Source organism: Poecile atricapillus, chromosome 2, assembly GCF_030490865.1.
Source record: "Poecile atricapillus isolate bPoeAtr1 chromosome 2, bPoeAtr1.hap1, whole genome shotgun sequence".
In the NCBI taxonomy this organism is placed as follows: domain Eukaryota; kingdom Metazoa; phylum Chordata; class Aves; order Passeriformes; family Paridae; genus Poecile; species Poecile atricapillus.
Genome location: NC_081250.1, coordinates 690,937 through 703,006, shown reverse-complemented (window position 1 = coordinate 703,006; position 12,070 = coordinate 690,937). Strand labels below are relative to the sequence as shown.

The 12,070-nt window shown below is 75.1% G+C and overlaps 1 protein-coding gene across 1 annotated transcript in view; it reads right to left on the bottom strand.

Moving 5' to 3' along the window:
• LOC131576743 (SCO-spondin-like) overlaps positions 1–12,070 on the bottom strand; it is a 32,763-nt gene that overhangs the window by 8,762 nt on the left and 11,931 nt on the right. Inside the window, exons 23-51 of the mRNA XM_058833734.1 lie at positions 11,705–11,854; positions 11,521–11,614; positions 10,708–11,108; positions 10,239–10,469; positions 9,182–9,874; positions 8,891–8,973; positions 8,327–8,540; positions 7,865–8,101; positions 7,426–7,566; positions 7,157–7,357; positions 6,904–7,054; positions 6,664–6,823; positions 6,533–6,587; positions 6,358–6,430; positions 6,038–6,258; positions 5,639–5,794; positions 5,140–5,319; positions 4,672–4,794; positions 4,318–4,372; positions 3,652–3,780; positions 3,445–3,536; positions 3,260–3,353; positions 2,882–3,113; positions 2,400–2,787; positions 1,589–1,873; positions 1,076–1,148; positions 882–1,003; positions 590–757; positions 322–513 (exon numbers count right to left, since the gene is read on the bottom strand). Of these exons, the coding sequence (XP_058689717.1) occupies positions 322–513; positions 590–757; positions 882–1,003; positions 1,076–1,148; positions 1,589–1,873; positions 2,400–2,787; positions 2,882–3,113; positions 3,260–3,353; positions 3,445–3,536; positions 3,652–3,780; positions 4,318–4,372; positions 4,672–4,794; positions 5,140–5,319; positions 5,639–5,794; positions 6,038–6,258; positions 6,358–6,430; positions 6,533–6,587; positions 6,664–6,823; positions 6,904–7,054; positions 7,157–7,357; positions 7,426–7,566; positions 7,865–8,101; positions 8,327–8,540; positions 8,891–8,973; positions 9,182–9,874; positions 10,239–10,469; positions 10,708–11,108; positions 11,521–11,614; positions 11,705–11,854 (5,394 nt within the window). The remainder of the gene's footprint in view (positions 1–321; positions 514–589; positions 758–881; positions 1,004–1,075; positions 1,149–1,588; positions 1,874–2,399; positions 2,788–2,881; positions 3,114–3,259; positions 3,354–3,444; positions 3,537–3,651; positions 3,781–4,317; positions 4,373–4,671; positions 4,795–5,139; positions 5,320–5,638; positions 5,795–6,037; positions 6,259–6,357; positions 6,431–6,532; positions 6,588–6,663; positions 6,824–6,903; positions 7,055–7,156; positions 7,358–7,425; positions 7,567–7,864; positions 8,102–8,326; positions 8,541–8,890; positions 8,974–9,181; positions 9,875–10,238; positions 10,470–10,707; positions 11,109–11,520; positions 11,615–11,704; positions 11,855–12,070) is intronic.

The window sequence follows — 12,070 nt, the reverse complement described above, 5'->3', positions numbered from 1 at the left end:
TACCCTGGCAGTGGGGCAGGCTGCAGGACCCCCATAGCCCCCCATACCCCGGCAATGGGGCAGGCTGCAGGACCCCCATAGCCCCCCATACCGTGGCAGTGGGGCAGGCTGCAGGACCCCAGACCCATAGCCCCCCATACCGTGGCAGTGGGGCAGGTTTCAGGACCCCCATAGCCCCCCATACCCCGGCAATGGGGCAGGCTGCAGGACCCCCATAGCCCCCCATACCGTGGCAGTGGGGCGGGTTTCAGGACCCCCATAGCCCCCCATACCCCGGCAGTGGGGCAGGTTTCAGGACCCCAGACCCATAGCCCCCCATACCGTGGCAGTGGGGCAGGTTGCAGGGTCGGCTCTGGCTGTCGCCCCCCGCCCCACAGTTTCCCCCCGGGCAGTCCCGGCGGCGGCTCCGGCTCGCGGGGGTCTCGGGCCGGGTGCAGGAGCGGCTGCAGGGCCCCCACGGCCCCCACGGGCCCCACGGGACCCCCGGGGACCCCCCAGCATCCTCCTCGTCCCCTGCGGGAAGGGTCCGTCAGTGGGGCAGGGCGGGGAGACCCCCGGGGTGGGCGGCACGGGGGGTGGGGACCCTCACCTGGGGATGTGGGGCTGAGATCGAGTGTGGGGCTGAGATCCGGTGTGGGGCTGAGATCCGGTGTGGGGCTGAGATCCCGTGTGGGGCTGAGATCCGGTGTGGGGCTGAGATCGAGTGTGGGGCCGAGATCGGGCGTGGGGCTGAGATCCCGTGTGGGGCCGGGCTCCGCTGTGGGGGGAGAAACAAGCGGTGAGACCCCCGGGCCCGCCGGGACCCCCACGCGTGGGGCCGGGGGCTGTGGGGCAGGGGGGCTGTGGGGCAGGGGCTGTGGGGCTGTGGGGCCGGGACCCACCGGCGCAGGGGGGGCTCGGGCAGGTCGGGGTCTCCGTGGGGGTCTCCGTGGGGGTCTCCGTGGGGGTCTCCGTGGGGGTCTCGGCGCAGGGGGGGCAGCGCAGGCGGCCCCACAGGCAGGAGCTGGGGGGGAGAGGGGAGTCAGGGGGGGCGCAGGGTGGGGAAGGGTCGCCCCCGGGAGCGCCCCCTCCTCACCAGCGGGCGCAGCCCACGCGGAGGGTCCCGCCCGGCGGCAGCTCCAGGATCGGGGGGTCCCCGGGGGGGGTCCCGGGGGGGTCCCTGGGGGGGGTCCCGGCCGTGCCCCCCCGCAGCAGCGCGGCCGGCACCGAGCACGGGCACTGCTGGGGCTGAGCCGGGGGTGGGGGGCGCCCGGGGGGCACCCCCAGACCCTGAGACCCCAAAACACCCCAACCACAGACCCAGGGACCCCGAAACACCCCAACCACAGACCCAAGGACCCCAAAACACCCCAACCACAGACCCAGGGACCCCCATGAAGCCCCAGCACCCTGGGGGACACCCGTGGGGCACCCACCACCCCATAGCAGCACCCTGGGGACCCCCCGCTGCCCCAGGGGTCGCTCACACACCAGGGGACCCCTCCCCGGGACCCCTCCCACAATCAGGGACCCCCCGACCCAGGGAACCCCCCCTCCCACCCCCGAGACACCCCCACAAACCGGGAACCCCCACCCCGGGACCCCCAACCTCTCTCGGGGCCCCCGCGGATTTGCGGACCCCAAACCCCGAGATTTCCCTGGCCCCCAGCCCCCAGCCCGGGATTTGGGGGGCAGCACCCCGGTTCCGGGGGGTCTCCCGGGGGTCTCACCTGCAGGCAGGAGTGGCGGTGCAGGAGGGTCCCGGGGGGGCAGTGACAGCCCTCCTGGCACCCCCCCGCGCACCCCACGGCCCCCCCAAGGTGGGCGCAGCTCCGGGGACACCCGGAGCCCCCCCCGCACTCGCGGAAGGTCCGGCCGGGGGGGCACCCGGCCTCTGCAGCCCCCCGAGAAAACGCTCAGGACCTGGGGGCACCCGGCCGGCCTGCGCCCCCCAACACCCCTGAACACCCCTGAGCGCCCCCCAACACCCCTGAACACCCCGGGGTACCCAGGGGTACCCGGCCTGTGCCCCCCGACACCCCTGAGCGCCCCCCAACACCCCTGAACACCCGGACTGCACCCCCCAACACCCGGCTCAGTGTCCCGTGGGGCGTGGGGCGGGGATGAGGGGCAGCGCAGTGGGGCACTGTGGGGGTCTGTGGGGCACTGTGGGGGTCTATGGGGCACTGTGGGGGTGGGTCCGTGGGGGTCCGTGGGGGTCTGTGGGGCAGGGCTGTGCTCGGGGGCTCTCAGTGACAGCTCTGGCTCGGGGTCCTTGGGCTCTGTACTGGGGTCTCTGGGTCACATCTCTGGGGAGGGATCTTTGGGCCCGGTGGCTTGGTGAGGGTCCCCCATGTCGCGGTCCCTGTCGTGGTCCCCATGTCACCGTCCCCGTGTCACCGTCCCCGTGTCGCACTCACCGCGACACACGTGGCTGTGGCAGCTCTGGCTCTGCAGGGCCGGGCCCGGGCACGGGGGGGTCCCGCAGCCCCGGCGGCGCCAGCGCTCGCCCCCCCCGCACGGAGCGCTGCAGCCCCCCCAGGGCCCCCACGGCGACCACCGGCCACGGGCGGGGACGGGCGGCTCGGGGGGCTCCGGGACCCACAGCGGCTCCAGGGACCCCGGGACCCGCGGCGATTCTGGGGTCCCCGTGTCCCACGGTGACTCCGGGGTCTCTGTGTCCCACGGTGTCTCGGGGGTCTCTGTGCCCCACAGCGATTCTGGGGTCCCCGAGCCCCACAGCGATTCTGGGGTCTCTGTGCCCCACGGTGACTCCGGGGTCCCCGTGCCCCACGGTGTCTCCGGTGTCTCTGTGCCCCACAACGATTCTGGGGTCTCTGTGCCCCACGGTGGCTCCGGGGTCCCCGTGCCCCATGGTGTCTCTGGGGTCTCTGTGCCCCACGGTGTCTCCGGTGTCCCCATGCCCCACGGTGTCTCCGGTGTCCCTGTCCCCCACGGTGACTCCGGTGTCCCCGTGCCCCACGGTGACTCTGGGGTCTCTGTGCCCCACGGTGACTCTGGGGTCCCCGAGCCCCACAGCGATTCTGGGGTCCCCGAGCCCCACGGTGTCTCCGGGGTCCCCGTGCCCCACGGTGTCTCCGGTGTCTCTGTGCCCCACGGTGACTCTGGGGTCTCTGTGCCCCACAGCGATTCTGGGGTCCCTGTGCCCCACGGTGTCTCCGGTGTCCCCGTGCCCCACGGTGTCTCTGGGGTCCCCATGCCCCACGGTGTCTCTGGGGTCCCCGTGCCCCACGGTGACTCTGGGGTCTCTGTGCCCCACAACGATTCTGGGGTCCCCGTGCCCCACGGTGTCTCTGGTGTCCCTGTCCCCCGCGGTGTCTCGGTGGCTCCCGGTGGCCCCGCGCTCCCGGGCTCTGCGGACAGACGGACACGGAGGCGCTCGGGGGCCGCGGTGGCGCTCGGGGGTCCCAGCCCCGGGGGGCTCGGGGGGCTCCTGGCACCTACCGGGTCCGCAGAGCTCGGGACAGCCCCGAACCTCTCGGGGGGTCCCGGGGCAGGGGGCACCGCCCGCCGCGGCCGAGGGGTTGGTGGGAGACCTGTGGAGAGTGGGATGTGGGGCAGGACCCCCGCTATGGGGCAGATCCCCCCCCGCTATGGGGCAGGACCCCCGCTATGGGGCAGATCCCCCCCCGCTATGGGGCAGCCCCTCACCTGAAGCGCTGCCGGGTCCCGGTGCCGCAGTCACAGCGGGTCCAGGGGGTCCAGCGCGACCACCCGCAGGACTCGGGGGGGCCCCGATTTCCGGGGACCCCAGAGACCCCTGCAGGGACCCCACAGGCGCTGGAGGGAACAGATGCGTCACCCCAAATCCTGGGGAGCCCCTGGGGGACCCCCAATGTTCAGGGGGTCCCATTGCCTGGGGACCCCCAGCGGCGGGGTTGGGGTGTCGCCGGTTTCACGGTGGGATTTGGGGTACAGGGGGGTTTGGGGTACAGGGATGGGTTTTGGGATGCACGGGGATTTGGGGTACAGGGAGATTTGGGGTACAGGGGGGTTTGGGGTGCAGGGGGGATTTGGGATACAGGGGGTTTGGGGTACAGGGATGGGTTTTGGGATGCACGGGGATTTGGGGTACAGGGGGATTTGGGGTACAGGGATGGGGTTTGGGGTGCAGGGGGGATTTGGTGTATAGGGGGGTTTGGGGTACAGGGATGGGTTTTGGGATGCACGGGGATTTGGGGTGCAGGGGGATTTGGGGTGCAGGGGTTTTGGGATGCACGGGGATTTGGGGTACAGGGGGATTTGGGGTACAGGGGGGTTTGGGGTGCAGGGGTTTTGGGGCGCAGGGGGATTTGGGGTACGGGGGTTTTGGGGTACCCGGGTTCCACGCAGCCGCTCCCCTGCAGGACCAGCCCGGGCCGGCACCGGCAGCCTGGGGGCGGGGCAGGTTCAGGGGGGCTTCAGCCCCTCCCAACGCCCCCTAAATCCTCCCCGCCCCCCAGACTGCTCCCCCCCAAGTTCCCCAGCCCACCCTAAATTCCCTCCCACTCCCCAAGACCCCCAAATCCCCCCTAAACCCCCCCAAGCCCCCTCCATGTCCCTCCAGGCTCCCAAACGCCCCCCAAATCCCCCCGTGTCCCCCCCTAACCCTCCCCAATTCACCCCCGAGATCCCCCCGGGACCCTCCCAAGACCCCCCCGTGTCCCCCAAACCCTCCCCACCCCCCCGGACCTTCCTCGCAGCCCCCCGGGCACGAGCTGTTCCCACTCGGGTCCGCACAGGTGGGGGGGCAGGGGGGGACCCCCAGATCCTCGCACCCCCCCGGCGGCACCAGCAGCATCTGGGGGGCGCAGGCTGGGGGAGACACGGGGGGCTCAGGGGGGGGATCGGGGGAGGTTTGGGGGGCTGGGGGAGACACGGGGGGCTCAGGGGGGGATCGGGGGAGTTTGGGGGGCTGGGGGAGACACGGGGGGCTCAGGGGGGATCGGGGGAGTTTGGGGGGCTGGGGGAGACACGGGGGGCTCAGGGGGGATCGGGGGAGGTTTGGGGGCTGGGGGGGATTTGGGATGGCGGGGGGGGGGTCAGGGATGGGGGGGTCGGGGGGACTTAGGGGATTTTAGGGGGTTTGGGGGCTGGGGGGGTCCAGGGACGGAGGAGAAAGGTGGGAGGGGGGTCCCCAGCCCCCCGTGCCCCCCGTACCTGGGGGGTCCCCGCAGGGCCGCAGGTTGCAGGGCCGGCTCTGCACGGCCCCTCCCTCGCACGGCCGGCCCCCGTTTTTTGGGGGGGGGTCGCTGCAGCTGCGGCGGCGGCTCTGCTGCCCCCCCCCGCACGGGGCTCCGCAGGGGCTCCAGGACCCCCAGGGCGCCCACCCGCCCGCGACTGGGGGGGCACGGGGCGGTCAGGGGGGTCGGCACCGCCCCAGGACCCCCCCCTGCACCCCCTAAGGCCGAGCGCCCCCCCCGGGGACCCCCGAGCCCCCCCCCCCCCCGCTCGGGGAGTCCAAACCCCCGCGACCCCCATCCCCGCCCCCCCTCAGCCTGGGGATGGGGGGGTCCCACTCCCTGGGCAGCTCCCCAGACTTTGGGGGGTCCCAGGCCGGAAATGGGGAGCCCTGGGGACCCGCCCCATACCGGGGGTCCCGCCCCCCCGGGGGTCCCCCCGGTGCCGGGGGTCGCAGCCCGTTCGGGGTCGGGGGTACCTGGGCAGGCTCGCTCGAAGCAGACGCGGCTGTCGATGTTGGGGGGGTGGGCGCAGCCCCCCTCGGGCGGGGTCTCCCCCCGGCGCCGCAGAGCGACCCCCACCCCGCAGGAGCGGCTGCAGGACCCCCACCCCCCCCAGGGCGGGGGGGGACAGCCTGGGGGACACGGGGGGGGGGGACAGGGTGACCCCGAGTGTTGGGGGGCGAGCCCCGCCCCCCCCAACCTCGGTGTGCCCAATTTGGGACCCCCGCTGCTCCCCCAGCCCCCCGGGCACTGCCCCACCCAGGAGCCCCCGGGCCCGCGGGGCTGTCTCGGGGTCCGTGCCCCCCTTCCACCCCCATCCCGGGGGGGCCGTTCTGGGGGGGGTCTTTTCTCCCCACCTCCCGGGGACCCCTCACCTGGGGGGGTCGCGGGGGTGACCCCCGTGGGAGCCAGCGAGGGCAGCACGCGGAGCCGGGGGGGTTCGTGGGGGGTGGCGGAGCCTCCGGGGGGGCTCGGGGTGTCCTCGGGCGGGGTCTCCGTTCTGGGGGTGCCCCCGGCCGCGCTGGGGGGCTCCGGGGGGGGCTCGGTGCTCCCGGGCCACCCTGACGGGGGCGGCCCCTCGGGCCCGGCCGTGGGGCTGGAGGGGCAGGGTGAGGGCGAGGGGCCAGCGGGGGACACCCCCAGTGCCCCCCCCCCAGCTTCGGGGACCCCCAAACCCACCCTGCCCCCCCCGTACCCGGGACCCTCGGCCGGCGCGGGGGGGGACAGCGCTGTCGTCATCCCGGGCGGGGTGGCCGTGCCGTTGTCACCTGCAGCGGGGACGGGCACGGCGCGGGTGGGCACGAGGGGACGGGGGGGTGACCCCCACCTGCCCCGGGACCCCCCGGGACCCCCCGGAACCCCGCGCTCACCCGCGGGGCCGCAGGAGCAGCAGGACCCGCCGTCACCTTCCCGCAGCACCTGGCCCTGGGGACACCGGCAGCGTCACCGCCACCGCCACCGCCACCTGCGGCCCGCGCCGCCCCCCGCGCCCCCCGCTCACCTGGGGACAGCCGGACAGGCGGAGGGGACAGTAGGGGACACAGCGCACGGCCCCGCCCGCCAGGCACTGGCACACCCGGCAGGGACCCCCGCGCCAGCGCTCACCGGGGACGCGCCCCCGGCCCCGCTCCCGGCACCGCCCGCACGGCGCCGTGCGACACCTGCGGGAGGGACCGTCACACACCGGGGGGACCCCCAAACCCCCCGGGGGACCCCCCAAAGCCCCCCGCGCCCCGCTCACCGCCGGGCCTTGCGGTAGATGCCGCGGCAGTGCCGCCCCCCGCCGCGGCGGGCGGGGTTGGAGGGGCTGCGGAAGGACCACTGCACACCGGGGGTCCCGCACGGGCCCGCGCACGACCCCCACGGCGACCACGACGACCACCCGCAGTCCACTGTGGGGAGGGGGACACCGGGTCACCGCGGCGGGGACAGCCGGGGGTCCCGCTGGCCACACGGGGGTACCGGGCACGGGAACCGGGGGCGCCGGGACCCACCTGAGCAGCCGGGCTGGGGGCGGCAGTGGCGCAGGCGACCCTCGAGGCAGGCGCAGAGGCGACATCCGAGCGGCACCGGGGCTCCCGGGGGGTACCGGAGCCCCCCGGCCCAGCACGGGCACTCCCGGGGCCGCACGCACCCCCCGGGCCCCGCGCCCGGCTCGGGGGCGTCCAGCACCCGCCCCGCCGGGCACCAGCACCCTGCGGGTGGGCGGGGGGCTCAGGGGGTGCCCTCGCAGCGGGGACCCCCCCCAGTGACCCCCCCTCACCTGGGCGGCAGGGCGGGGGCCGCGGGCAGGTGACGGCGGCGGCCAGGTCGGCGCAGGAGGCGGGGCAGGGGGCGCAGGGGAGGGGGCGCAGCCCCTCCGCGCACTCCGAGGCGTTGGGGCACCCCCCCGGGGCACAGGGGGCTGGGGGCAGGGGTCAGACACGGAGACCACCCGCCCCATCAGCGCCCCTTCCCCCTGAACCCCCCCACCCCCAGCCGTGACCCCCCCTGTCCCACCAGGACCCCCCCGTCCCACAAAGCCCCCTCACCCTGAGAAGACCCCGCACCCCACCGAGCGCCCCCCACCCTGTGGAGCTCATCTGTCCCACCGTGAGCCCCCACCCCATCGGGCCCCCTGCCCTCCGAGCCCCCCCGCCCCACGGGGGGACCCCAGACCCCCAGACCCCGTCCCGCGCCCCCGGCTTCCCCCCCGCACCCACCCATCTCCAGGGCTCCGGGGCTCCCCCCGGGCAGCTCCTCGCAGGCGCGGCCGCCGTTCTGGGGGGGCTGGCAGCTCCTCCTGCGCAGCCGGACCCCCCCGCAGCCCCCCGGGCAGTCGGACCAGGGTCCCCACGGGCCCCACGCGCCGTCCACTGAGGGAGGGGGGAGAGTTAAGGGGGGCCTCAGAACCCCCAAACCCCTCGGACCGCGGGGTCCCCGAAAGCCCCCCGGGCAGCCTGAACCGTGGGGACCCCCAAATCGCTCAGAGACCCCCAACTCCCCCGACCCCCCCACCACGCCCCGGGGTCCCTCCAGGCACCCCCTGACCCGCCTGGGCAGACTCGGCGGTGTCAGGGTTCCGCCCGCGCCTCCCCCCCAACACCCCCCGGTCCCCTCCACCCTCCGGGGGTCCCCCGCTCCCCCCCCACCCTCCGGGGGTCCCCCACGCCCCCCGCGCTCACCCGGGCAGGCCCGGTGGAAGCAGGGTCTCTCCTGCTCGCGTTGGCCCCGGCACGCTCGCAGCAGCCCCGGGTGGCTCTGGTGACATCCCCGCGTGCGGCGCTGTCCCCCGGGCCCGCAGGGGCGGCTGCACGACCCCCAGGGCCCCCAGGACCCCCAGCGGCCGCACCCCCGCTCGTCCCCACCCGAGCCGCAGTCCCGCACCCCGTCACACACCTGCGGGGACAGCGGGGACACAGCGGGGACACGGCGGCAGGGAGCCCGGGGACAATAAAGTGGCACTGAAAGGGGCTCCTGGGACGCCGGGGTGACACCGGGAGGGGGTTAGGGGAGTCAGGGACACCGGGAACGGGGGGCGAGAGGGGGTCGGGAGGGGCCACCGGGGGTGACACTGGCTCGGGGACACCGCGGGAATGATGGAGGGAACATCGGGGTGACACCGGGAGGGGGCAGGGGACACCCGGGTGTCACTGGAAGGGAGTGGGGGACACGCTGGGACAGGGGGTGGCAGCAGGAGGGACCGGGCGCTGCGGGGAGGGCGGGGGGTCCCCGCTGTCCCCCGGTACCTGCTGGAAGGTGACACATTCCCCGTCCCCGCAGTCGAACTCTGTGCAGGGACCCCCCGGGCTGCTCCCGGGGCCGGGGGGCTCTGGGGGGACAGGAGGGCTCTGAGGGGTCCCCAGGGGACACAGGGGGGGTCCCCGGTGGTCTCTGGGCCGAACCCGCTCCGGTGGGACCCCCTCCCCGCCGAGTTTCCCTCCCCAAGCGACCCTGAGGTCCCCAGGAGGCGACACGGGGGTGACCCCCAGGCCTCCCCCCCTCCAGATGTCCCCAGAGCCGGGTGCCGGGGGTCTCACCGCACAGCTGGGGGGTCTCGTCGGCGCTGTCGCGACATTGGGGGACGCCGTCGCAGAGGCGGAGAGGGGGGACGCAGGCGGGGGCGCAGGGGGCGAGTCCGGGGGCGCAGGGGGGGTCGCAGGGCAGGTGGCCGGGGGCGCACGGGGGGTCGCAGCCTCTCTCGTCGCTGCCATCGGGACAGTCGCTGTCGCCATCGCAGCGCCACCCCCGCGGGACGCAGCCGCCGCTGTCGCAGCGCAGGGACCGGCCGGGACAGGGCCCGGCCGAGGGACCGGCGGGGACGGGGACAGCGACAGTGTCGGCGACAGCGGCGGTGCCGGGGGCGGTGTCGGCGACAGTGTCAGTGTCACTGACAGTGACAGCGTTGGCGACAGTGCCGATGGCGCCGGTGACCGCGATGACAGTGTCGGCGGTGCCGGCGGTGCCAGTGGCGGTGCCAGCGGTGACAATGTCGGCGACAGTGGCGGTGCCAGTGGCGGTGCCAGCGGTGCCAGTGGCGGTGCCAATGGTGCCAGTGGCGGTGACAATGCCGGTGCCAGGTGCCAGCGGCGCGGGGGGCAGCGCCACCGCGCACCCCGCCGGACTCTCGTCCCAGCCGTCGCGACAGTCGCGGGAGCCGTCGCACACGGCGACCTCCGGCACGCAGGAGCCGTCGGGGCACGGGACGGTGCCGGGGGCGCAGGTGGCCCGCGCTGGGGACACGGGGACAGCGGTGACCAAAGGGGGTCCCGGATGTGGGGGTGCCGGGGTCGAAAGTCCCCAAAGGGAGGCGGAGCCAGGGTGGGAGGGGGACCGAGGGTGGGAGGGGGTCCCAGGGTGGGAGGGGGTCCCAGAGGGGGAGGGAGTCCCAGAGGGGGCCCTGGGTGAGGAGGTCACGGGTCGGGGTCCCCCAAGGGGGCGATGCCGGGTAGGGGGTCCCAGGCGGGGGGGGGGCAGTCCCTCGGTCGGGGGGCTCTCGGGGCGCACGGGGGTGGTCCCAGGTCCCAGCTCGGGGGTCCCCGGGCAGAGGGGCCCGGGTGGGGTTCCCAGAGCGGGTGTCCCCCCCGCGCCCCTCACCGGGACAATCGGCCTCGTCCGCGCCGTCGGGGCAGTGGCGGTGGCCGTCGCAGAGAGCGGCGGGGGGCTGGCAGCCCCCCCCGGGACACGGCAGGTGCCCCTCGGGGCAGGGACAGCCGCTCTCGTCGCTCCCGTCCCCGCAGTCGTCGCGGCCGTCGCAGCGCTGGGGGTACGGGACACACCGGCCCCCCCCGCACCTGAACTGCCCCGGCCCGCACCGGGGGGCGCAGCCTGAGGGAAAGGGACCCCCCGGGTGGGCACCGGCACCCCACGGGGCACGGACAGATCTCTGCCCACCCCCGGGACCTCCGGGTGCCGCTGTGGGGCACAGACCGCAGGGTTGGGGGGCTCAGGGACCCCCACTGCGGGGCACAGACCCCGAACACTGCAGGGCTCTCCAGCTCCCCAGGACCCCAAAACTCCCCGCAGACCCCCTCTCCCACCCCCCGAGCCCCCTGTGCTCACTCACCCGCCTCGTCCGAGTCATCCCCGGGGGGACAATCGAGCCGCCCGTCGCAGACCCGGGCGGGGGGGAGGCAGCGACCCCCGGCACAGGCGAACTCGGGGGGGGCGCAGGGCAGGGGAGGACACCCCGCCTCGTCCCAGCCGTCGGGACACTGGGTGACACCGTCACACAGAGCCCCCCAGGGCAGGCAGCGCCCGCCGGGGCAGCGGGGCTGCTGGGGGGCGCAGGGAGGGTCGCACAGCTCGTCAGAGCCGTCCCCGCAGTCGTCCTCGTTGTCGCAGAGCCAGGCCCCCGGCACGCAGAGACCCCCGCCCCGGCACTGGAACTCCCAGGGGGCGCAGCCGGGGGCGGCGGGACACGGGGACGGGGTCGGGGGGCACTGCCAGCGCCCCTCGAGACACGTGCTGAAGGCACAGAGGGGACTCACACGGGGCCGGGGGGCTCGTTATCCCAGTGTCCCTCTATCCCAGTGTCCCCCCATCCCAGTGTCCCGTTATCCCAGTGTCCCTCTATGCCAGTGTCCCTCCATCCCAGTGTCCCTCCATCCCAGTGTCCTGCAGTCCCGGTGTTCTGGTGTCCACAGGTCCCAGTGTCCCAGTACTCCCAAATCCCAATGTCCTGGAACCCCAGTATCCCAATATCCCATTTTCCCGGTGTCCCAGTGTCCCAGTGTGTGTCCCAGTGTCCCCCATCCCAGTGTCCTGCTCTCCCAGTGTCCCACTGTCCCCCATCCCGGTGTCCCAGTGTCCCCCATCCCGGTGTCCCGGGACCCCAGCACGTGGCACCCCGGGATCCCAGTATAAACCAGTGCCTCACCAGTTGCTGCAGCCCTGGCTCACGGTGGCCCCGGCCGGGAAGGCGAACCCGTCCCAGAAGCAGGGGCAGGCGGGGGGCTCCAGGCACAGCCCCTCTGCCGGGGGGCACAAGGGTGGCACCGCGACCCCCAGCCCCTCCCCGCGGCCCCCCAAACCTCCCCTGCCCCCCCGAGCCCCCTCCTCACCGTGCAGGACCCTCCCGGGGGGGCAGAAACAGCCCTCGAGGCAGCCCAGGGCCCCGCAGAGCTCGGGGGGCTCCCGGCCGAGGTCGCGGCAGGTGGGGGGGCAGGGGGGGCCGCAGGGGTTGTACTCCTGCCCCCCCTCGCACTGCAGGGCTGCAGAGATTGGGGGGGTTAGAGGGGGCTGGACCCCCCCCGCTCCACAGCCTGGGACCCCCGAAACGCCACGCGGGGCTCTTGCCCCCCCTCAGTCCCACAGCCCCATGGAGGGCACAGCCCGGACCCTTCCTCCCGCCCCATAGCCCCCCGACCCCACAGCCTGGGACCCCCGCCCCATAGCCCCTAGGGGGGCTCCTGCGCCCCCAGACCCAT